Source organism: Hipposideros armiger, unplaced genomic scaffold (genome assembly GCF_001890085.2).
Source record: "Hipposideros armiger isolate ML-2016 unplaced genomic scaffold, ASM189008v1 scaffold_55, whole genome shotgun sequence".
NCBI classification, from domain to species: domain Eukaryota; kingdom Metazoa; phylum Chordata; class Mammalia; order Chiroptera; family Hipposideridae; genus Hipposideros; species Hipposideros armiger.
In genome coordinates, this window is record NW_017731405.1 from 5,371,389 (window position 1) to 5,386,332 (window position 14,944).

At 38.4% G+C, this 14,944-nt stretch overlaps 1 protein-coding gene across 1 annotated transcript in view; it reads right to left on the bottom strand.

Moving 5' to 3' along the window:
• LOC109381903 (rho guanine nucleotide exchange factor 28-like) overlaps positions 1–14,944 on the bottom strand; it is a gene marked incomplete at its 5' end in the record, with an annotated part of 89,366 nt that overhangs the window by 25,200 nt on the left and 49,222 nt on the right. The window contains 2 exons of the mRNA XM_019641009.1: positions 10,184–10,484; positions 11,581–12,066. Of these exons, the coding sequence (XP_019496554.1) occupies positions 10,184–10,484; positions 11,581–12,066 (787 nt within the window). The remainder of the gene's footprint in view (positions 1–10,183; positions 10,485–11,580; positions 12,067–14,944) is intronic.

Sequence of the window (14,944 nt, forward strand, 5' to 3'; positions counted from 1 at the left end):
CATTTTTCTAAATTCATCTTTTCACAGAGACTGAATAAAAAGTGAAAAAGGAAAGTTTCCTTATTTGAGAAACAGAGACAATAACCTTGCTCTCACAAGACTGTTGTAAAGGGTAAATGAGAACATGAATTCAAAATGTTTTTCTAAATGGCATGAAACACCATATAATATTACATTATTAATTCACCTAGAGGTGAATTAATAGGGATGACATTTCCAAACTAGGAGAAATATAACCTCCTCAATTTAAGTGGAGGAAAAAAAAAGTTAGACCACCTGTTTTTATCAATTAAGTTTTACTGGAGCACAGCTAATCTCATTCTTTACCCACTGTTTATGGTTGCTTTCTAGCTACAATGGCAGAGTTGCCTATATGTGACAAAGAGCTGATGGCCCAAAAATGACTAAAATATTCACTATGTGGCTCTTTAAGAAAAAGTTTGCCACCCGCTGAACCACGTTGTCATATTCTTCTTAGGCAAACATGAAAAAACAGTCCTCAGCTGAACCCGTGGCATTTTAAGCCCTAACAATGGAATCTGCATGGTTGGATGGACACAGGGGGGAGGAAGGAAACAGTCTCAGATTCTGACTTGTGGATTGGGTGATGCTTCCTGTGCCAGTTTTAGATCATTATCCCATGAGTCACTGAGACTGATGGGTGCATACCTTATCCTTCAGGTATGTTTAGTACATAAATGGTTACAAACTTCCCTTCCAAACCTAACCCTTAATCGCTTTGAGAATAAAAGCTCACTGTCCTAGAAGAGAGGTCAAATATGTGGCTCATAGGACACACATATGTGTCTATATATACAGGTGTGTGTGTATATACATTTCATGTTTTAAGCTCAGAATGACCCTAGGCTAGGCTTAGCCCCTGGAGTCTTTTATACTGAGTGGACTCCCACTTCAGCAGCTTCTTCGAACCAGGGTGGGGAGAACAGGCAGCCACACGGCTGGCTGGCTGGCTGCTTCAGATTGCTCCGACCTGCTTGTTTTGCTCTCCTGCCATGCACTGTGCTTGGTGTGCTAAGGCGGAATGGCCCTGGCCCAGTTGGCTCACACACTCAATCTGCCCCCAGAGGACTATGCAATCAGGAAGTTGGCAGTCAACACCCGTGCCTCACCAGGCTCTCCAAGCAAATGGCATGTTTCCCTTTCCTGGTACAAAATCTGCAGAAGGCGAAAGTCAATCATCTACACTAGTCGGCGAGAAAGATTAAAATTAAGCCTTTGAGTCCAATTCTTTATACTCTTGTGAAGACACAGATTTCTGAGAACAAGCAATATTACAGTTTCCTTTAAAATGTTCCCCTAACTGATAGTCAAGATTCTAGAAGATAAAGAGTTGCCCAATGATTTCCCAATTTTGACTTCTACAAACTGCCATAGATATATCTGGATAATAATTCCATAGCACAACAAATGTTCCCAACACTTCAGCTTTGGTTTCATTTAAGCAATCCAATAATAAGGCATCTAATATTCTTCCCAATCATAAAGAGAGCTCGAAGTTCCCAAAACTCCTAATGAAGGCCAAGGTTTGGAAATATAGCCAATGAATCTACCGACTCAATACTGTCTGCCCTAATTTCTATGACATAGGTTTGTTAACAGAATCTATATCTATAAAAACATGAGGTTGGACAATTTAGTTCACGAACTCATCCTAGAAAAAGTGATATTCATTGCTGAATATCACTATGGCCACCTTCAAAGTACCTCCCCTTGGGAAGCTATGCACCAATACCAGCACCTAGTCCACCCTTCAAAGCAATTTTGGAACTCTTTTTATGGAATGGCCATCAGAGTCGTCATATTACTCTTGATGTCCTGATTGTCATCAAAATGTCTTCCTTTCAATATTTCCTTTATCTTCGGGCAAAGAAAGAAGTCATTGAAGCCAGATTAGGTGAGAAGGAAGGTGTTCCAATACAGCTATTTGTTTACTGGTTAAAAACTCCCTCACAGACAGTGCCGTGTGAGCTGGTGCATTGTCATGATGCAAGAGCCGTAAATTGTTGGCAAAAAGTTTAGGTCGTCTAACTTTTTCATGCAGCCTTTTCAGCACTTCCAAATAGTAAACTTGGTTAGCTGTTTGTCCAGTTGGCACAAATTCATAATGAATAATCCCTCTAACATCAAAAAAGGTTAGCAACATCATTGCAACAAGTTCCCAAAATAATTGTCAGACCTCATATGTAGATACTGATCACAATTTTACTATTATGCAATTTTTTTTTAACAAAGTTCAATTCACTTCCCTAACCAGGTAATAAGAGCTCACAATGTAGGTAAATTGTAGTTTAACTTTGGTATGTGTACGAAAAATTAAAGCCTTCATGACACCTAAAAATACTGCAATGAGAAAAATAATCATTTTATAACCTGTGTTAAGGGCTGAATTGTCCCTCCCACCCCACAAACTCATATTGAAACCTAACCCCCATTACCTTAAAATGTATTTAGAAGTAGAGCCTTCAAAGAGCTAATGAAATGAGGTCATCAGGATGGGCCCTAATGCAACATGACTGGTATTCTCAGAAGATGAAAAGAGGAGACACGCATGGGGGAAAGACCTTGTGAAAACACAGGGAAAAGAAAACCCTCTAGAAAGGAGGCCTCAGAAAAACCAACCCTGCCAGCACCTCAGGCTTGGACTTCTAGCTTCCAGAACTGTAAAGAAATAAATTTCTGTTGTTTAAGATACCCAGTCTATGGTACATTATTATAGCGGCCCTAGTAAACTAATGTATCTCCCTTTTCAAATACTTCTTTGTCATTGAAGTTTACAGTATCTAATGCCAGTTTCAGTTTTATGGGAAATTGCCTGAAGGGCTTTGGCAAAGCTTCTTTCCAAACAGATTACACAAATAAGGTGCCCATTTCTGAATTGTGGAATATTTGTAAAACATTAGAAATTATCATATACTCACTTCTTAAAGACTTACTTAAATATTAACTACAGCACTGATTTTTATTTGGAAATTTTCTATTTTCTTTCCATATGTAAAAAGAAAAAAAAATGTTGAAAGTTTAACACAGCTGCCTATATTTTTTTAAACAAAACATTGCCAAGACGAAATATTCTGAATACAATGTTTTGAATATTGAAAATATTTTGATGGGCACCAAATTCTAATATGTAGTAAAGGGAAACAATCTTTTGGAAGTCAGACATAATAGAGTTATTATCTTTTCCCAATATGTACGTGACTAACTCCTAAGATTTGGCTCTTGATTTAAGTTTTAGCATTATGCATAGGCAAAACCATTATGCTTAATTACATTAAAGAGAAACTTTTTAAGTAACCTGCAAATATTGACATACAGATAAAAATATAACTGAAAAGGGAGGCTAAGAAGATTTCAGATTAATTTTCATACCATAAAGTATTTTCTCTGTTGATTAATGACAAAAGCAAATATTATAAACTAAAAGATGCTTTGAATAAATAGTTCCAGAATTCTAAAGCTAGAAGTAAAAGGAAGTCACAGAAATAAAGTGTTTTTTTGCCTTTAAGAAGAGTAATTCAGTTGAGCGTTTCATGGGGCCAATTACATAGCAATTGTCCTACAGGGACTATATTGTTTAAAGAAATTCAAATTTTCTCTACTCTTGGCTAGTCTCCCTCAGAGGAGTGCAGATTAAGTTCTTAAAACAACCAGCTCTTCCACTATAAATAAAATCAAATACCAATTTGGATTTAATGTTTAACCATCCAAGAATTTTGTTCATGAAACAGCTTCTAAAACTGGAAAGTAAAGTTCTTTAAAGTGCTACCTTAAAAAATATTTACAAATTAACATGGGGCTACCATTAGGCAACATTAGAGAAACAAACTATTCTTAAGAAAAGGGATCTTCTGGGGAAAAAAGTGATGCTAAAGGGTATTTATGATATCTGAAGATGCCCAGAACCCATGTAAGCATTGCCTACCTCAATCCAAAAGATTGAGAAATATTTTCCAAATGGTAATATCAAAGTGAGGGAGGGGAAGAAAACAACAACCCCGTCTCTTAATCGTGAACATCCTGCTAGGCATTGCAACAGGATTTATTCTATTTCTACTCCAACTTCTTTAAAAATATATAACTCAAAACAGCTTTCTAGAAATAAACAGTATATAGTGTAATGATTAACAGCAAGGGTTCCAGAGACAGTCTTCTCCAGTTCCATCTCTGGTTCTGCTATTTACTAGCTGCGTGACCTTGGACAAGTCACCGAACCGCTCTGTACCTCAGTTTCCCCTCTCAAATGGAGATAAGAACAGAACCGTCTCACTAGGTTGGTGTATTAAATGAGTCTCCCATGTAAAGCCTTAGAACGGTGCTTGAAATTTGTAAGTGTCATATAATTGTTGGTGGCGGTGGTGGTGATAGAGCAATTCAAAAACCAATTACAACCAGAGCACAAAGAGCACAGTGAAATGCCTGGTGAGGTTACATTGAACAATCCAACGAAAATTCTAATCTAGGTGACAGCTAAACACATTTGAAAATTTTGTTTCCATACAATTTTTTTCATCAGGCTTTCTGTTCCAGAAATTCACATTTCCACTGATCTCAGCTGGTCATATGCACCCAGTACTGGATCAGACAAAAGAGCAAATCAATCTTTGAGTAGCCTGGAAACAGCTAACCTTAGGGCCTATCAATAAACTCTTCAACACAGAATTAACCAAATTATGGTTAAATGTACATTTAACCAAAATACCAGCCAAGAATATTAGATACAAATCCTGTTAGCCAGACTATTGTGACCTACAGGTCCTCAGTAGTCATCACTGATAACCACTCACCCCAAAATTCAGCAGCAGAGTATGAAAGCAGGGGATGATGGCTTTGCACTGTCCTTCATTCTAGCATATGGACTGTCTTCCTCTCTACCAGCACACCCTGGGCCTGCTTCTCCCAGCCGAGCACCCACCCTCCAGGCCATGCAGGGAAAGCACCAGCAGGGTCTAGCAAAGACCAACATCAGAGGCTTATTTTGTGCTATTTTCAATTACATAAGCTGTGAAGGCTCTGGAGTGGTTCAAACAATTTTATCTGGCCCTGACAACCCTCTTAAGGATATATATCCAATTTTCATTGCACTTCCCTATCACCTCCTAATCTCTGTCTTTCTTTTCTCTTCTCCAGGAACTGCTTGTCATGCTCAAGTAAACAAACATAAATAGCATTTTTTTGACTAGTTGCAAAACTCTAGTGCTTAACAGCACACACTGCATTTCTGATCTAATCCCTACTTACATACACCAGGATGTTCCTGAGAGATTTAGGACAAAGTTGATTTTCCTCTCTTCTGTCAATGCCCTGAGTGTCCTTCGCCTACACTGGACACGACACACAATATCTGAAGCATAAGTACATTTTCTCAGCATTTCCCTTGGCTATATCTAATTCCTTACATGTGGAAAGACTAGTTTTGTATATAATCACTGTTTATTTCCTTAGTACATTTTCTATCTCCTGCAAGTGTGCTGCCAAATGTTTAAAAGCTTTCTACTTTGAAGCACAAGGCAATAGGAAAAGATGGGAGATATACAAAAAGGGAGAAATACTTCTTTTAAACAAAAGCTGAATGTGTTTTAACTCAAACTGAGTTTTTGAATTATACCAAAGCCAGTGTGCAAAACCACACTGACAAAAACATTTAAAGCACTGGAAATATCAAGTTAATGAATCAAAACAGCAGAGCAAAATGTACCTAGAAAAAGCATTCTGCAATGTGGTCTCCAACATACCAAAATTGCAAAATAATATATTAAAGTAGTTATATTTTAGAAATTCTTCCTGACCCTTTATTTAACCCCAATGAACTATTCCATTGTATCTTTTGTATTTAAAGAATATTTAAGAAAAAAAAAGGAAGATGGTGGAATAGATAAATGCTGTGCTCACCTCCCCCCAATGACCACATCAAAACTAAACTATAGAACAACCATTATTGAGAATCACCTGAAGCCTAGCTGAACAGAAGTCCTATAACTAAGGATATATAGAAGAAGCCACATCAAGGTTAGTAGGAGGGGCAGAGATGTGGAATAAAAGGCATATCTCAGCTGTGGAGGTTCCCCCGGAGGAGTGAGGGGTCCCAGCTCCAAACCAGGCTCCCCAGCTCAGGGTTCCAGGGTGGGGAAAAGAAGTCCCCAAAACTTCTGGCTGTGAAAAACAGTGGAGATTGTGGCTGAGTGAGACTGAGGATGGCTGGAGTCCTGGGCATTCCTCTTAAAGGGCCTGTGCAAGGCCTTACTTGCTGACAGGCTCACTTACTCTGAGCTCCAGCTCTGGGGCAGCAGCTCGAAAGGTTCCAAGGATATACAGGAGGAACTGAACAGAATTGTCTGCCTTCAGAGTGAGGGCTGGAGGGGCAGCTTTCTCTCAGACAGAAGTGCTGGCAGAAACCATTGCTCCTTTGTTGAGCCGTCTCCCCACCAAAACTGCACCCAAAGGTGGGCACCATATCTGAGTCTCCATCAACCTGGCTAACACTGTTAGGCCTGCCTTGCTGATTCCCTGAGGCCCAGCCCCACCCAACTTGCGGGCCCACACTAGCCACTTCCAGTGGCTTTTCCATACAAAGACCTGTCTTGGCTCATGCTGCAGACTTTGCTAAAATCTCTCAAAGGTTCACAAATCTGAAACAAGCAGCATCTGGCCTCGGCATACCCATACCTCTTGTTAAGCAGCCCCAAGCCTGGAACTAGCAGCAGCTGGCCTCTCTCAGGCATCTCCAAGCCCAGCACAAGTGGTAACCATCTGCAGTTCACTTTGTAGGTCATACTAAGTGGCCCTGGGAAGGGCACAGGCAGCGGTTGACCTTAGCCTGCACCAGAGGTGACCCCTCCCAAGAGGCCCCAAAACCAACACACCTGGTGACCACCTTCAGACCACACCAGAGCACCATCCAACCACCTCCACACCTAACACACCCAAAGGGCAGACTTGGCAGGCTCCAGCATCCTGTTAAAGTGAATTCTGCTCCGTAGGGTCAGCACCTGCACAACAGCTCCTCCACTGTAGTCACAGCAAGTCCTCACAATCAATCAGCCTGAGGGTCAATCCTTCCCACTGATGTGCCAACAGCAATCAAGGCTCAACTTCTAAAGGAGGGCACACACGAGAAACACAAGGAACACACCTGGAGTATCCAGCTCAGGTGACCAGGCAGACTGCACCACTGGGCCCCAGGAAACCCACTACATAGGGCCTCTCTACCAAGATCAGGAAACATAGCAGCTCTACTTAATACATAGAAACAAACACAGGGAGGGAGCCAAAATGAGGAGACAAAGAAACATGTCCCAAATGAAGAACAGAACAAAACTTCAGAAAGAGGGATAAACAAAATGAAAACAAGCAATCTGCCAGACACAGAGTTCAAACCACTGGTTATAAGGATGCTCAACAATCTCAGTGAGAACTTCAACAAGGAGATAGGAAACATAAAAATGGAAACAGCAAACACAAAAAAGAACCAGTCTGAAATTAAGAATATAATAATTTAAATAAAGACTACATTAGAGAGAATCAACAGTAGATAAGATGAAGCAGAGAATCAAATCAGTGATTTGGAAGATAAGGTAGCAGAAAACACTCAATCGGAACAGTAAAAAAAAAAATCCAAAAACATGAGGACAGTTTAAGGGGCCTCTGGGACAACATCAAACATATCAACATTCACATCACAGAGGTACCAGAAGGAGAAGAGAGAGAGGAATTGAAAACCTGTTTAAAGAAATAATAATGGAAAACTTCCCTAATCTGGAGAAGGAAATAGACATACAAGCCCATGAGGCACAGAGAGTCCCAAACAAGATAAACCCAAAGAGGTCCACACTGAGACACATCATAATTAAAATGCCGAAGTTTAAAGACAAAGTGAGAAATGTAAAAGCAGCAAGAGACAAGCAGTTAGTTATTTATAAGGGAGCTCCCATAAGACTGTCAGCACAAAAAGCAAGTACCTACAACCATGATTACTCTATCCAGCAAAGCCATCATTTAGAATCAAAGGACAGATAAAGAACTTCCCAGACAAGAAAAAACTAAAGGAGTTCATCACCAAACCAGTATTACAAGATATGTTAAAGAGACTTCTGGAAGAAGGAGGAGGGAGAGGAGGAGGAAGAGGAAGAGACAAAAAAGAAAAAAAATATGAATAATAAAATGGTGGTAACTACATAGCTATCAACAATTACTTTAAATGTAAATGGATTAAATGCTTCAATCAAAAGACATAGAGTGGCTGAATGCATAAGAAAACAAGGCCACTACATATGCTGCCTAGAACAGACTCACTTCAGATCAAAATATACAGAGACTGGAAGTATAGGAATGAAAAAAGATATTTCATAAAAATGAAAATGAAAAAGAAAAAATAACAATACTTATACCAGACAAAATAGACTTTAAAACAAAGGATATAACAAGAGACAAAGAAGGATCCAGCAATTGCACTTCTGAGTATTTATCCGAAGAAATCCAAAACACTAATTTGAAAAGACATGTGCATCCATATATTCATTGCAGCATTATTTACAATAGCCAAGATTTGGAAGCAACCTACGTGTCCATCAATAGATGTATGGATAACAAAGTGGTACATGTATACAATGGACTATTACTGGGCCATAAAAAAAGAATGAAATCTTGCCATCTGCAACAACATGGATGGGCCTAGAGGGTATTTTGCTAAGTAAAATAAATAAGACAGAAAAAGACAAATACCATATGATTTCACTTATGTGGAATCTAAAAAATAAACAAACAAACAAACCAGAAACAAACTCATAGATACAGACAACATTTTGATGGTTGCCAGATGGGAGGAGTTTGGGAGTGAGTGAAAAAAAAAGAAGGGATTAAGAAGTACAAATTGGTAGTTACAAAATAAGTCATGGGGATGTAAAGTATAGCATAAGGAATATAGTCAATAATATGGTAATAACTATGTTTGGTGTCAGGTGGGTAGATTTATTGGAATGATCAATTCATAAGTTATATAACTATCTAATCACTATGTTGATACCTGAAACTAATATAGTATTGTATGTCAACTGTAATTGAAAAATAAAACATAATTTTAAAATATTGGAAATGATGCAACAAAGAATTATTTCATTCTCTCACATATGCTAACAAAAAAATGAGAATGTTATGGCAGTGATTATAAAGAATTATCCACCACTAAGAATCATCATCTTTTAGATTAATAATAAATCAACTTTCAGGCAGTATCAGAATTATTACTCTTTAATTCAGAGAAGCTGAATACCTTCAAAACTTCCTGTTGCTGAAAAATTATCCTACTGACAAACTAAGACTATACATCAACCATGGAAATAAATCTGTGCACAGTTCTGAAGATCTCTATACTGCTACTTATTTTACGTTTCTGAAACATTTTGCTGTCGGTGATTTATTTCACATCCATGTGGCCAGCCATTTGTTTATTCTATTGCATGCCATCTGTTTTTGGTAGAGAGGTTTCAAGTTCTTCTTATTCCCTACCTCATAACCCACAGAAAACAATTTATAATAGACATAGATTTAAATCATTTGGATTCACGTGGAGTTGGTAACTCAAGCTGCCTTTCATTTATATTTGGCAAATGCTTTAATGGGATTAGCAAATTGTGTTATTACGGGTACTTATGGAGACACAACACCTTTTTTACAACGACAAATGATGTTAACAGTTTCATTTTGGGTGTTTAACAGAGGTACAGGTTTCACTAATGTTGTAGGGAATTGCCCTGATAGACAATCAAGTTCTACCACAAACCCTGTCCATATCTTTTATTTTTGAAGAGTCAACAAGTATGTGTACCTAGATGTGGTAGGGTCTACAGTAAGGAATAAATATCAAGCTGCTTCACTTTTAAGGGAAAGTTATCATTTAACCCACAGACCTGAAAACCCTGTCTGGTTCTGACACCTTGCTGGTATCTTGTAAGCCCCTAACCATGGTCTAGCTTGTCTAGCTACTCACAAGTGATGGTAGTCCCCAGACTTCCCCCAAAGAAAAGTGTATGCCACAAATTCCAGCTCATCAGCACCAATTTATTCCCATTCTAGGGCCCACTTTGATTCGCTCTGTAGAAGAGCCAAACCATTCAGAGACACAGCTTCTTGTTGAAACTATACAGATGATGCTTAAAGTGTTAATTACCATTTTTACAAGAATCCTCGCTGCTTTGGTGGAGAGGGGGTGTCTGATGACAGGACTCAGCAGCTGTCCACAGTTCATGGTTGACTCCCAATGGCTGAGAAACATCCGTCTTGAGGTCTACTTGATTTTCACTAGTCCTTACCAAATCAGAATTAGATATATTGAGAGGGTAAGTGGCGTCCTGATGGATACCCGATGGCGTCGGCTTGTTGCAAGTGTTAAATGACATTTGTGCTAAAGCTTCATTGATGAAGAATGAATCCTCGTAACATAAACTCTCAGATCGATTAAGTTCCATCACCTGTGTAAGAAAATACAGGAAAAAAAAATACAACAATTTCTCTAGGTGTTTGTACCAGTTTCATAAAGCATTTATTCCTAATAGAATTTAGCAATCAAGATTTTAATAAGCGTGAAGTCAAGAGGACTGTTTCCCTTGACTCTGTCCTCTCATCCCCTTTTAATGAGCTAGTACCAAAAGCTTCAATTCACTATGCACAGCGTATCTTAAAAAAAGGCAAAACAAACAAACAAAAAATACAAGCAGTAGTTTGTTCTCTGCCATTAAAGTGTTTCCACTTTAAGAGACAGCATTTTATTTAGCTTTGGCTAAATAAAAAAGTTTTGAAAACATATTTATGTATTGGCAATAAATGTGATTTAGTCAACTTGAAAGACAGGTCAACATAGCTCTTTCTTATAAGCAAGCTTATCAATTTTTACAACTTTATGCCCTATCGATAAAAACCAGATATGTGCGCAGAAAAGTAAACTCCTGGGACTAATGGAATGATTGTCACGCATGGTTAGAGAGGGTGCAGATGGAACACAGACTCTTCTGAAAGGTTTCATTCTGCCCAGTCATTAATTAGTATACTCATGTTAACTATTAGTGAAAGGGATCTTGAATTTACTATGTCAAATTTACAAAAAGAGAATACGCTTTTAGAATAACAGAATAGTATTACACTTGTTAAATTCTGTACCTATAATGTATCAATATATTAATAGCTAATTGATCTACTAAAAGGTACACCTATGCAGAACTCTGAAGACTAGACCACAAAAGGAGGGCCCTCCAGCTACAGGAAAGACAGCGTGCTCATGGCGACTGTTCCTCCAGGACAAACCTCATCTTACTGGGACAAGTCAATTCTGTGTTCTCCGACTACAATGAGCCCATGATCCAACAGGACGTGGGCCTTTCCAATTTCCATATTTCAAATCAAGATGCATACGCATTGTCTCCGCAAGTTCCCAGCTTCTGCTACCTACATATTGAGTAACTCCTGTGAGTTCTTACACAAGAAGCCACAGAAGCGACCATGACTAAACCTGTCTTCGAGGTGCTACTAGCTGCTTTCCACACTGCTTTGGCAAGCACAGGAGATCCGTACCTCCGTGCTTCCTGGAGAAAACGCTGCGGGAAGGCTACTCTGCCGGCTGTGTTTCCAGCGGCACAGCAGGCTCTGCTGGGCCCGCATCCTCTCCCTCTCCCTCTCCACCAGGCGCTGGCCCTCCCTCAGCCGCTCCAGGTTCTGCTGGTACTCCTGCAGCTGCTGGTCCAGCTCCCCACGGTTCCGGAGCAGCAGTTCCTCCTGGGACTGGCACTCCCTCTCGCGCTCCTGCAGCCAGCTCTCCTTGGCCTCCTGCTCCTTCTGCTGCTGGTCACACCTGCGGTGCCAGCGCCGCTGGTCCTGCTGGAACTGGTGTTGGAGCTTGTGGATGTTGAGCAGCTCCTCACGCCGTTTCTCCAGGTGGCGGTACTTCTCCTGGTCCTGAAAGGGGCTGCCTCGGAAAGTGGCGCCAGGGGACAGGCTCTCCTGCTGTTGGAGAACCAGCTTATGGATCTCGATGTGGCTATCCTGAATGGTCAAGGCAGCCTGTCGGAGCAGAGAGGGGAAAAGTCAAGGCTTCCATAGTATTTGCACTGTGGGGTGGAACTACCTCTCCATACAAAAAGCATGACAGAATTGTTAACTCTTAATATTGTTGTCGTTTCTTTCTAAGTGACCTCCAAAGACCGAACTTGGCACTTCAAATAGGCTTGTCTACATTTTCCTAGTGGTATGGCCTGGGAATTTGTACACAAAAGAAATACAGCAGAAAAGCAATACTCAGCCTCCTCTTTTGGAAATGGGGTTTGTTGCTGGGTTTTGGATAATATTGAAGCAAATCTTCTGATAAGAATTCAGTACACAAATTCGCAAGACTCTGCATTCCTGTTCTATGTCTCATTCTCTTTCAGAATTTATGAGAATTTAAGAATCTATATAAACCTGATAGCATCCTTTGAGTCTCAAACCAGAAATTACTTAAGCTACATTAGCTATATGAAGACATAAAAAGAAAAGTCAACCACTTGCAGACTTTCCGCAAATAATCTTTTTATAGTATAATTGCCCAAGAATAATGGTTAATATCATATTTAGTATATGTAACTGGTAAAGCTAGACTCGTTACTGTTATTTCTTTGTATTATAGCAGGAAGGTCATGCATAAAACACTACACTGAAATTCATTGTTTAATACATTGCTAACAGGAGGCTGGAATGATTAAGGGAACACAGATACTCTAAAGCCCAGAGGACATTACCAACCAGATTAAAAAAACATTTTGAGTTACGGTATCTGCCTATGAAAAGTTTGGCAGCATCACAGGAAATAATTGCCAAGATTTGGAAGGATTCCACAAAACAAAAAATAATCCCTGTGAATGCCCTTGGAAACTTTTAATTTTGAAAGTTCCCATTTAAAGCACAAAAAGGACAGAAGGGACAAATTGAAAATGGCCACATACTGGGTATGTGTGTGTGTTTTGACTCATTATGAGAAATTATTACTCTCCTAGGGATAAATTCACATTTCTCTTTCCTAAGAATTTTTAAAACTGTCGGTGTAACACATGCTGGGAAGATGGGGATTTCACCATTAGTTCTTTGTTAGATCAGCAGTTTCCTATATTTTGAAGGTTAAAGAACTAAGGTATTTAAATTGGTACTTGTCTTGGAATAAGACTCAAAAATGTATTCACTGGGGCCCTTTTAAACAAAATTCATGTTTTTTAAAATGAAAAAATAAAATTTTAATTTCAAATTAATATAAATATTTGATTAATGTCTTTTAGATATTATTATAAAGAGAACAATGATCACTGATAATAGGTACTAATTGCTTTGATCTTTAAATATGAAATAATAAGCCATTCAGGACTCTGGGGACCTGGCTAGAGCAAATTGCTCATACCTCACCACTTAATTCTAGCAAATCTTAAGGGCATCAATATAGTAAAACAAACAAAAATCCAATATTTTATATGTCAAAACTACCATAGGCAGTGATACCTCTCATGTAAGGGTTATAATTAAACTAAGTGCTACTATGAAGTATTCTTCATATCTACCTAACATTTGGGATGAGACCATTCTTTTCTGTAATACAGAGGTGGAATTTGAAAATTGGATAGTATTCATTTTCACACTTAAAAGTTTACATGGATATTTACATGGACAGAGAACAGCACTTACTTTTGATGTTTAGTGCAATTCCCAGTTCACTCTCTCTTAACTTTTCTTTGCTGGAATAACTCTGTGTCCTTTCTTTTCTGCCTTGTCTATATCTCATCTCTAATTCTGCTCTCCTAAATAGGGATCAAATTTCATTTTCATCTGATTCAAAAATGCTTATGTAAAAACTTCAATCATGCATAAGAGATTCAGCTTCAAAAGAGATGACTGTGCCATGAACAGAAATCTCTCAGAGCCTGTATCCTTAGATCATCTCAAAAGCTTTGGTTAAAAGAATCCACTACAGAATTTGATATTTCCCATGTTGCTTCAACCTAATGAGTTGCAAAAATTAGGTCATTTAGGTCACCTGGCTTTTCTGAACCTTGAATCCACATAGGCTTGCATTCAAGGTTGAAAAGAAGTGATACGGCCTCGTGAGTGTTTTCATCAGGCAATACATGCTGCGATACTCAGTGTTTTCATCTCCCAAAAGTTAATGTACTATCCTCAAACTATATCCCTTAGTTATTATTTAAAGAAAAAAATATTTACTTTACATAATAAATTCAGTCGCTAAGATTATCTACCCCAGACCAGCATCATCTAATGTAAGATACTAAAGGAATTCCCACTAAATTTTGAATATGACAAGGATGCTTATATCAACACTGTTATTTAATACATTTGCAGAATTTCTAGCCAAAGTAAGAAAATAAAATCTATTTAATTATTGAACAATAACCATACCAGTATTTTCAAATTTTTACTTTCTACCTAGAATACTCCAAAGGATTAAAAGAAAAGCTATTAAAAAATAAACTTCAATTAGTTGGCCTGTTACAAAATAAACATAAAAATCAATACCTTTATTATTAGCAACCACCATAGGAGAAACTAATTTTTAAAATTTCATTCAGTAAAACATAAAATAAGAGATGACCAACAACATCTTCTCAGACAAGAGGACTAATTATTGCAAAAGTGCCAGTTCTCCCCAACTTAATTCACAAATATGAGATTTTAATTTAAGTCTTGGTAGAAAGGTAAGAAACTTGTCAATAATTCAAAAGCTCTTATGAAAGAACATGCAGAGAAATGTAGTAAGGGGAGACTGGTACTGTCATATATCCAGATGTAATCCAAAACTTTAATAGTTAAGATAGTGAGTGGTACTAGAGCAAGAACAGGCAGATGATCAATAGAACATAAGAGAAAGGCATCTTGATACAGTCAAAGTATAAATAAGAAAATG